The sequence below is a fragment of the Vipera berus genome (assembly GCF_964194415.1).
Source record: "Vipera berus genome assembly, chromosome: 5".
In the NCBI taxonomy this organism is placed as follows: domain Eukaryota; kingdom Metazoa; phylum Chordata; class Lepidosauria; order Squamata; family Viperidae; genus Vipera; species Vipera berus.
The window spans coordinates 75,304,835-75,316,149 of NC_138207.1; the positions used below are offsets into that span (position 1 = coordinate 75,304,835).

At 40.5% G+C, this 11,315-nt stretch overlaps 1 protein-coding gene across 1 annotated transcript in view; it reads left to right on the forward strand.

Annotated features, from left to right (window-relative positions):
• Window positions 1–11,082, forward strand: part of KIF20B (kinesin family member 20B) — a 69,420-nt gene extending 58,338 nt beyond the window's left edge. Inside the window, exons 30-33 of the mRNA XM_081328444.1 lie at window positions 1,646–1,735; window positions 2,631–2,778; window positions 7,446–7,588; window positions 10,895–11,082. Coding sequence (XP_081184570.1) covers window positions 1,646–1,735; window positions 2,631–2,778; window positions 7,446–7,588; window positions 10,895–10,963 — 450 coding nt within the window. The 3' untranslated portion in view covers window positions 10,964–11,082. The remainder of the gene's footprint in view (window positions 1–1,645; window positions 1,736–2,630; window positions 2,779–7,445; window positions 7,589–10,894) is intronic.
• The last annotated feature ends 233 nt before the right edge of the window (window positions 11,083–11,315 follow it).

An 11,315-nucleotide genomic window follows, 5' to 3' on the forward strand; every position in this document is an offset into this window, starting at 1 on the left:
AAATTGCATTACTTATGGTCACACATACAATCATTGAAAGATTTCCCCCCCTAAATGTTAAAAGGTATAACCTTGTTTCATTTGAGGCCACAATATTATCTTAATCAGAACGGAATACCTTATCAAAGACATATTTATACAGGTATCCCTTGTTAAGCAATTGTCTCAGAGAGCAACTGTTCACAAACATGACGGTAGAAAATGATAATTAAAAAAAATCATTTTCTAACCAATGTGCTCCTTTATTATACAAAAGTCCTCAGTGCGAAACTGATTAAAGTCTGCTCAGTTTCAGGCAGTAGCAGCCAGCCACCAAAGGGTTCTAAGCAACTAATTAAGGTCCCAGAGCTTGATAACCTGTAGTTGCAGAGAAAAGCAGGTCAGAAAGTTTATCTAAGCAGTCTTGCTGCCCTATGATGGGGGGAAAAAGAAGGAAAATGGTTCATGCACAGGATATGTCCAGAGACAGCAGCAACCGGCAATCTTTGCAGGGGTTTTTTATCTTTATAACAGAGTCACCAAGTTCATTTAGCAACCATTTTGTTGGAACCAATTGCAGCCACAAGATGACAACTACCAATGCATTGTATTTTTATTCACATGCTCATTCCTTCATGTCAGCTTAGATTTAAAAGAAAAAAATAGTTTATTATATAAATAATGTAATATGAATAAGAAAATTAGGGCATCATTTATAGTATAATAAATCTATGTATGGTTCTTTCCCCCCCTCCCCCCAATAGCCCTCTGGAATTCTCATTCCCCAGTAGCCCTCTGGCACAAAATACAAAGGTTGGTCCCAACCAGCAGGCAATAATTTATTTTGGTACTGTTGTATTCTATATTCCTATCCTATCCTATCCTATCCTATCCTATCCTATCCTATCCTATCCTATCCTATCCTATCCTACCCACTCTACTCCACTCCACTCCACTCTTATCTGTTTACCTACCTACCTATCCATCCTCTATCTATCTATCTATCTATCTATCTATCTATCTATCTATCTATCTATCTATCTTTGTTAAATTTATTTGCCGCCTATCTCACTGTGGGCTACTTGACTTCTCTAAATTCCTGTAATATAAAGCAAAAGCTAATTTAATATAAAGCAAAGCAGTTCTTATTTGAAAATAAATAAATAAAAGAATTTATAAAAGTGTATAAAAATGACAGAAGAGTGTATCTTCATTTGGAAGCATGTTTCTTTCATATACTCAGGTTAAACAGTACGGAGTTAATACAGAACAGGACAGAGTTATGAATACACCCAGAATACAGTTGACAGTATCCTTCTTCCTTGACTGAAGTTCCTGGAGGTTATAACATCTAGAAAAGCACAGATTGCTCTGTCCCTGGTGGAATAATTCATGATTATTGGAAAATTGCCTTGGATTTAATTTGAATTTAAGATGAACCATAGCATATATATAATGAGATGTACATGCCTTCCCATGAGATCTCATAAGAGTTTGGCTTTTAAAATATATATATATATATTTAATGTCTGTGGTAACATGGTCTCAAATGTGTGAAAAGATTGGCAGACTTGGTTAAAGCTGTCCCACTTCCCACTAAGAAATATTTAACAAGCCAATATGGAGACTGTAGTTCAGTTACTAAACACACCTTTCTCTTTCTAAGGACTCCTTGAAAAATGAAAATGAAAAGAATGTAAAATTGCCAGCTAATATGAATGTGTGGTCTGATTCATTAAGGAGACAAGGAAAAAAGGTATGCTACTTAATAACTTTAATATAGTGCTGCAGCAGTAGTTTGACATGGAATAACTTTATTTTGATGGTATAATAATTTAATTATTATATTGCATACATTCCTGATTTGAGCAATTATGTAAAGCACATATTCTGTTATATTGCAGATAAAAAGGAGGTAAATTATCGAGGACACTAGCTTGCCTTAGACGTGTGTAAAGAGCTCTTCCTTTTCTTTTAGCAAATAATTATCTTTTTCTCCTCTCCAAAGTACGCATGCAGAATACTTTAAAGTACTTTTTATTAACCTACGAACACCCAATCTTCATTATCTAAGCCTTTAGCCTATTTCAGGGATGTCAAACTGCCGGCCTGCAGGCCGGATGCATCATAGCAAAATTGCACCCACCCCATTGCCGGCAATGGGAAAAAAAGTTGCGATACGTTGCGACACATCACATGATGTTGCGAGGTTGACACCCCTGGCCTAGTTGAATGGTCAGCCTACTTCAACTTTTATGACCTTCAGATGTCTGGACTTTCTGAGAATTCACTTACCAGTAAAACCCTTGCTGAGAATTCTGGGCCATGAAATCCAAATATCTGGAGACTTGCTCAGATTGGATAAAGCTGATTATCACTGCAGCAGCTGGAAACCATCTAGATTCTAGCCAAAGTGAAGCTACTAAGGAATAAGACAAGGACTGCACAAATGAACCCTTATGCTTTTGAGTAGGGATATGTAAGACATTGGAAATATGTGTGAGAACTAAGTTCAATATCTAATGTTCAAACATGGTAATCTGATGCAGGTATACTGTTTATAGAGGGCAATATAACGTAGCAAATGTTTTATTTAGCAAATATATTTAAAATGTTTTAAATATATGTTTTATCGTTTTCTATTGCTTTAGACTGCTCCTCCTAACCCCTCTGTCAGAAATAATTATTCCTTAAGAAATAAACATGCATCAAATATAAAATCCACAGCATCCCCAGGTGGAACCCTACAAAAATTTGGCAACCTCTTGCAGAACTCCCCTACAATCATACAAACTAAAGGTAAGCAGCAAAACGAAGAAGCCTATTCCATTAATGTGAAGCAATCATGAGATATTTCGGTTGTTCCATCTGGAACGCTGCATATTTTAAAAGGGACAGTTGATATTTAAACTACAGAGCAGAAGAAATCCATTTTGGGCATCGCTTTTTGTGTTCTTGGATATGATACCTCTCGCCTACCAACCATTTGGAAACCCGCCTTGATTGACAGACGAGTCCCAACCACCAAGAATGATAGACCCAAACTCATGATAACACCACATGACATCACCACCACACAACCATTCAAAAAGCAAATCCGAACCCACAATGATAACAAGGCACAACCACAAAACAGAAACCTAACTACAGCTGCAACATCAGCCACTTTAAACCCCTCCAAACCACACAATAAGCAAACTGACACCCACTATAAAAACATGGCACCACCACAAACACGAAGCCGAACAAAAGCAGCACAACTCACCAGCTCAGGTCTAAGGCTGGCAGCTGAGACCAGCCCATCCACTCAAAACACACCCCCACCCAATCAGAACACACCCACCATTCAAAACACACTCCCACCCAATCAGAACACACTTACTCCCCCACCCAATCAGAGCACACCTCCACCCACAGAACACACCCCCTCTGGCAGTTTAAAAAAGAGGAACAAACAGCCACATGCTTCTCCCAGAAGAAGGAAGCAGAAGCCACCAGCCTGATGATGACGGATGGGATTCCGTCGAAACGTCGCCCCTACACCTTTAGTTCTACGCGGGGAAAAACCCGAATAACCAAAGATCCACATACGAACACCCGCGAAAACCTCAGAAAACAAATATCTTACCTCTACGGGGAGGAAATCCACCAGCTAACTAGGACCTATGAAAAACTCGAAGTATGAAGAGCTTCCATTCTGTGTGACCTCACATTCCTACGCAACTGCCGAGATCAAAATTTAATCCCCACATCCTTCCAATTGAAATTCCACTCCAACTCTGCAGCCATCAAACGCATCCTGATAAGAACTGAACTGGCCCTAATCAGAAATGAACTCCACACAAAAAGATTCCTCCTGGACCGAATCAACAGAGACCTCCTCACACTTCACCTCAAACTCAGCAACAAGATCCACCCCACACTTTGGGACAAATTCAAACAAATCGCTGTCTGGAGAGCTGAAACAGAGACTGCCTACAAAACAGACACACACACCAATAAACTCCGAAGACTAAAGGAACGCCAGAAACAAACCCCTCCTCTCTCACAGCAACACATGAAACAAACTGTGCACAACATCTCAGATAGGATTCTCACCAAAGCCGAAACCAACGTCCTGTCTAAAGGATTTAATTTTGCAGTCGCTCCCAAACACATTCCCACGGAAACCATTATATGCGGAGTCGAATCCAGCCTGACCAAAATTAACCCTGATGATGCCAACAAAATCAGACTCGAAGTTACCAACATCCTCTGCACCAGCAAACCACCCAAAAGCAACTTACCCAAAGAGGAACAGACAGCACTACTTAACCTAAAAAATGACACCAGCATAATCATTCTGCCAGCAGACAAAGGCAACGCCACGGTGGTAATGAACTCATCTGACTACCATACCAAATTATCCAACCTACTCCGAGACTCCACATACAAACTCCTCAAGACAGATCCCACCACCTACCTGGAAAAAACCACAAAATCCAAAATAAAAGCCACCCCCATCAGTGAAGAGATCCAGAAAACAATCATTCCCAGAGAAAAATCATCCAGATGTCCTAAGCTCTATGGTCTGCCCAAGATACACAAAGAAGGAACCCCACTCAGACCCATAGTCAGCTCCATAGGCTCACCTCTACAAAATCTAGCCAAATTTCTTGCCAAACAACTACAGCCTTACGCAAATTCCATCACCTCACACGTACAAGATTCATTCCAATTCATAGACATCATAAGTAAACTAAACTTACAGCCCTGTGACCTACTTGTGAGCTTCGATGTCGTATCCCTCTTCACCCAAGTGCCAATCAAAGAAGCCTTGACAGCTATCCTAAATAAATACAACCCCCCAAAACACATCCTAGATCTGACCAACCACTGCCTATCTAACACATACTTCATCTACAATGGACAAAGATACAAACAAATGGAAGGAGCACCCATGGGATCACCCCTTTCACCTGTCATCGCAAACCTCTACATGGAACACTTTGAAACCCTCGCTCTAGAAAAATCCAACCACAAACCCAAACTCTGGCTCAGATACGTAGATGACACCTTCGTAATCTGGCCACACGGCAAAGAAAAACTGGATGACTTCCTCACACACCTCAATAGCCTACACCCCAAAATACAATTCACCATGGAAACAGAAGCTAACAATCAACTTCCCTTCCTTGATGTCTTAGTCTACAAGAAATCCAACGGCTCCCTAGGACACACTATCTACCATAAAAAAAACACACACAAACCGCTATCTGAACGCATTCTCACACCACCACCCAGCACAGATCAACTCCGTAGCCAAGACACTCATCTCCAGAACAAAACACCTAGCTGACGAACAACACCAAAAAACCGAACTACACACTCACTAATGTACTAACAGCCAATGGATTCCAAAGAAACACGATTACCAACTTAATCCGAAGAGAGACACCCACAAAAACCCAAGACAGAGAACAAGAAAATGGCAAAGCCCTCCTCCCATACTTAAAAGGGACCACAGACAGAATCAGCAAGGTCCTCCAAAAACACAACATCAAAACAGCATTCTACACAGACAGAAAAATATCCACCATCCTAAGAAACGCCAAGGACATAATTGGCTTAGAAAACCAAGGAGTATACGAAATCCCATGCACCACCTGCCCCACCACATACATCGGACAGACCAACAGAAGAATAAGTGCACGCATTGAAGAGCACAAAAACTCACTCAGAAAAGGAGAACAAACTTCATCCCTGGTCCAACACTTTGAAGCCACGGGACATGAAATTGATTTTAAAAAAACCAAAACTATCGCCAAAATTGAACATTTTAACAACAGAATAATCAGAGAAGCCATTGAGATAGAAAAACGCCCCCACAGCATAAACAAACGAGATGATACCTCTCGCCTACCAACCATTTGGAAACCCGCCTTGATTGACAGACGAGTCCCAACCACCAAGAATGATAGACCCAAACTCATGATAACACCACATGACATCACCACCACACAACCATTCAAAAAGCAAATCCGAACCCACAATGATAACGAGGCACAACCACAAAACAGAAACCTAACTACAGCTGCAACATCAGCCACTTTAAACCCCTCCAAACCACACAATAAGCAAACTGACACCCACTATAAAAACATGGCACCACCACAAACACGAAGCCGAACAAAAGCAGCACAACTCACCAGCTCAGGTCTAAGGCTGGCAGCTGAGACCAGCCCATCCACTCAAAACACACCCCCACCCAATCAGAACACACCCACCATTCAAAACACACTCCCACCCAATCAGAACACACTCCCCCACCCAATCAGAGCACACCTCCACCCACAGAACACACCCCCTCTGGCAGTTTAAAAAAAGAGGAACAAACAGCCACATGCTTCTCCCAGAAGAAGGAAGCAGAAGCCACCAGCCTGATGATGACGGATGGGATTCCGTCGAAACGTCGCCCCTACACCTTTAGTTCTACGCGGGGAAAACCCGAATAACCAAAGATCCATATATGTATATGTATATGTATATGTGTGTATATGTATATGTGTGTGTATATATATATATATATATATATATATATATATATATATATATATATATATATATATATATATATATATATATATATATATATATATATATATATATATATATATATATATATATATATATATATATATATATATATGGTAAAGGTTCCCCCGCACACATGTGGTAGTCGTTTCCAACTCTAGGGGCCGGTGCTCATCTCCGTTGTCAAAGCAGCCTTATTTTGAATTCAAAAGAAGGGTCATTTTGACTTCAGACTCTTCCAGAAAGTTTCAGACTCCTTGAAAGAAAGGTTTGTTTGGAGCTTGAACAATTTTAAGTCCAGAATCTTTGCACTCCTCTTAGAAGCTTCTATAAACCTTAAAAATATGGTGTGATAAATTGTTGAAGTAAGACGATGATCCAAATTCAAATTCTTCCTTGGGCATGACTGCTATAAAATCACCATTGCTCTCTGTGTCATACGTTTGCTTAGGATAAAATGAGTCTGAGAATAAAAAGTATATTAAGCATGTTAAAGAAAATGTGCTGGGCTGCATGTACATAATGGAATGTACATGCAATTATTTATAATGATGAGCATAAGGAGGGTAGGAAATGCAGTCGGGTGAGAGTAAATCAGTAATGCTCAACGTAAAACTATGAGGGGCAGAGTTCACAAACCACGTATTGGCCATTTGTCATCTTCCAATTGTGATGGACTATAAATCCTTACCAGCAGCCATTTTGGTAAATGACATAACTCTCTCCCTCTCCCTCCCTCCTTTTTATCCTAGTGTGCACTGTGGACAGCACTTAATTTCATGAGTTACATAATGACAATAAAGATATTCCTAGTCTAGTCCAGTCCAGTCCCTCTCTCCCTCCCCTGGCTGAGGAATTTGGATAAAAGAGAACATTCCCTACTCTCTTTCCAGCAAAGAAGCTGATGGCAACAATGAAATCTCCCAAATCTACTGATGAAGAAACTGTTACCAAAAATGATGACAGGCCCAAGAAAGCTAAGCGAAAGCTGCACTCAGTCAATATTTCTAATCCTGTTGAATTTTCTGGCCATGTGGTAAGTGATTCCACAAAGCATTTTGACCAACTCGTAGTGTACAGCCTTTTGAAAGCTGGGAATTGAACCTATTTTTTTGGGAGGGTGGGGGAACAGAGATGTTATAAAAAAGCTCATGATGCTCAGAAGATCAAAATGAGGGCAGTGGTGGGATTTTCCATGTTTTTGTTTGGCAGGGGGGAGAACTACCAGGTCGTCCTCAACGTACGACCACAATTGAGCCCAAAATGTCTGTTGCTAAGCGAGACAGTTAAGTGAGTTTTGCCCCATTTTACAACCTATCTTGCCCCAATTGTTAACTGAATCATTGCAGTTGTTAAGATAGTAACACGGTTGTTAAGTGAATCTGGCTTCCCCATTGCTTTTGCTTGTCAGAAGGTTGCAAAAGGGGAATCACATAAATCCGGGACACTGCAACTGTCATAAATATGAGTCGGTTGCAAATTGTCTGAATTTTGATTACATGACTACGGGGATGCCGCTACAGTTGTAAGCCTCAAAATGGTCAAAAGTCACTTTTTTCAGTGCCATTGTTCACTAAACGAACTGTTGTAATTTGAGGACTATCTCTATATTAAGTCAATTTTGGTGATGGATAGACATCATAGAATATGATACTGGTATATTGTGTAGAGAGACAATATAGATCTGGGATTTTTTCTATTATTTGCTTTCCTTAGAGGCTGCCTTGGCCCATCCAAGCCATCTCCTAGGAATATAATGCAATTTTCTATTGCATTCCGTGTCTGTTCTCCTTAATTCTCTCTCTCTCTTTAAGTTTATTTTATATATGTAAGTTCCTGCCTCAACTAGTCCTCCCAAGGAAGTAGAACTCTTGAAACAGGCATTGTCTCAAAAGAAACGTTTATTGAGAGATAGCGATAGCAAGAGAGCAAAGCATGATCTAAAGTTTTCCCGCGCAAAACATCACATTAAACCATCCACTTCCCAAAACCCATCTCAATGGCTAAATGTCCAGTTTGAGATCATCCAATTCCCCAGGTGCGAAGTTATTATGGGAACCAAAGTGATAAGCGCCATTCCAGGCACCGTTCCTGGGGTTTTGTTTCTCTCTCAACGTCCCCCCATCGAAATGGAGATGAGGCAGATGACCCATGGCACATTCCTTCTTCCATTCACATCAAGGCATCAAAGGGGTAATGAACAAAGTGGAGGAAATCCAGAACTCCCTCCCCTCTGCCCCCCTCCCAGCAGACTAGCAGGCCTTGGAGTTAAGGGCCATCCTCCCCCTCCCAGCAGAATGACAGACCCAAAAGCAGAACAAAGAAGCAGATTGAAAGATATAAATGCTGAGGGTCTGACAATATACTTCTACTTTAATTGAAATCTGTACTGTCCAGTGGGTTTGCCAAAGTAAATGTACATAAGGTGATAGGCTTAATCTTTATTCTTACTAATAGAATTTCAGCAAAATCAGCATTTTCCACTTTTGTCTAGAAGCTTAGTCTTGCCTTCAAAGCTGATGACAGTCATTATTTTGGCTTGAATAGGATGTGTTTGATTGTATATTAGTTATCCTTCACTCGGGTTCGACTGGTGCGCCAACTACGACCTTATCTGGACCTGGATGCCTTACGTACAGTCACCCATGCACTTGTGACCTCTCGCCTTGACTACTGCAACGCTCTCTACATGGGGCTGCCCTTGAGAGCCACTCGGAAGCTTCAGCTGGTGCAGAGTGCAGCTGCACGCACACTTTTGGGGGCCTCCCGATACTCCCATATCACACCTCTCCTCCGTGAGCTGCACTGGCTTCCAGTCGTCTTCCGAGTGAAATTCAAGGTGCTAGTGATGACATACAAAGCCCTACATGGCATGGGTCCGGATTACCTGCGGGAGCACCTACTGCCAGCGTCAACACCCCTACGTCCTGTGCGCTCCCACAGAGAGGGCCTCCTCAGGGTGCCACCGGTCAGGGAATGCCGACTGGTGGCCCCCAGGGGGAGGGCATTCTCAGTGGGTGCACCAACCCTCTGGAACTGCTTGCCTACTGAAATCAGGATGGCCCCCGACCTTCGCACCTTCCGGCACGACTTAAAAACCTACCTGTTCCAGCAGTCCGGCCTGGCCTGATAGCGCTTGGGGTTTCATTTATTTTTACTACTGTTTAACTGTATACCTACCTTGCTCTGTACACCGCCCCGAGTCCCTCGGGAGAAGGGCGGTATATAAAAACAAACAAACAAACAAACAAACAAACAAATAAATAAATAAATAAATAAATATCCAATAAACCTTAAGCTTACACCCTGCCCCACTTCTCAACTGCAAGATTAACACAAAAATCAAAATCTCCTGATATGGATCAGCCAGAATGCAGCATTATATCCAAATTAAAAGTAAACCGCTTAATCATAAAGCCGAGAAGAGCAAGCAACGTTCATTACTAGTATTTGGATTTAGCTTGTTTTTACTACCCTTAGGTGAGATTAGTGACAATTTATCTTGGTTTAGAGTATCCAGATAGGTCTTATACCTGTGCTGGAGGAGGTCACATATGTTTCTGGTTTGTTCAAATAGAACACCCAATTAAACCATAGGTAACTGTTTCATGGCAATTGACTTATCTTTAACTATGTTTCATTGAAATAAAGTCCTAAGTTAGTTTGCACATAACGCTAAACCATAAACCATGGGTCAAGTAACTTGTCAAATGGGAAACACCATCATACAATAATGAAACTATAAACATTATGTAAAAATAAGATGGTCAGAGTTCTGAGGCATATAGCTTTTCCTTGACCATGTGGGACTTTTTTGTCCTTTTGGATAATATTGAGAGTCAGCAAGCGTAACCTAAGGATATTACTTAGCAGAAAACCAAAATACATTATTGCTTAGCATTTGGTGCTAAAAACATTTTTATTTTATTTTATTCAAGGTCTTTTGTTAGTCATCTAAGAGTCATGAATGCAGATTGCTAATCAGCCTTAAGAGATTATAGTCTAAAATAGTAATGTCTCTCCCACATCATTTGGCTTCTAGTTGGACAAGTACTGAACACTGGATTATTTTTTTACTTTACATCAGATCTATGGAAGCTGCAGACTCTGAAACCATTACCAAGCTCCCCTAATTATAAAAATATAAAATATTGTGGCCTTCATCATGCAGTTACTTGGGCACTAAAGATACTTGATTGCCAGCCTCTATAACTTGAAAGCTCTTGTAAACTTGGGATGTTTAGCTTCTTTTTCTTTATCGTTCCGAGAAAGATTTTGTACTTTGACCAAGTACTATCTGCTTATCTGATTGGTTACAAAAACTTTTTCATTTCTTTTTTAGATTGTTGAGGATCAAAAGGAAAGCGATCATGAAATCATCAAACGACGGCTCCGAATGAAAAAAAAATAGCAATATTCTTTTCATGGAGAATCATGTATAGAATTGTTCAATAGATGTTATCGATGCTGTAACTGCTACTTCCATTATTTTCAAATTATTGGTGTAGATATTGTTGATATCGCTGTAAAAAGGAGCGAAGGGAAATTAAAATACATTGAAGATTCCTTGCCATTCTATTATATATGTAGTTTCTTCAGAAGCCACATTACACAAGGCTGAATCTGCAATTTTAACAGTGTGGTATAATGATTAAGGTATTGGGGTAGAAATGGGGTGAATCTGATTTTAGCCCATTCTCAACCACAAAGAGAGCCAATTTAATGTAGTGACTAAGACATTGGTGTAGAAACCAGAAGATCAT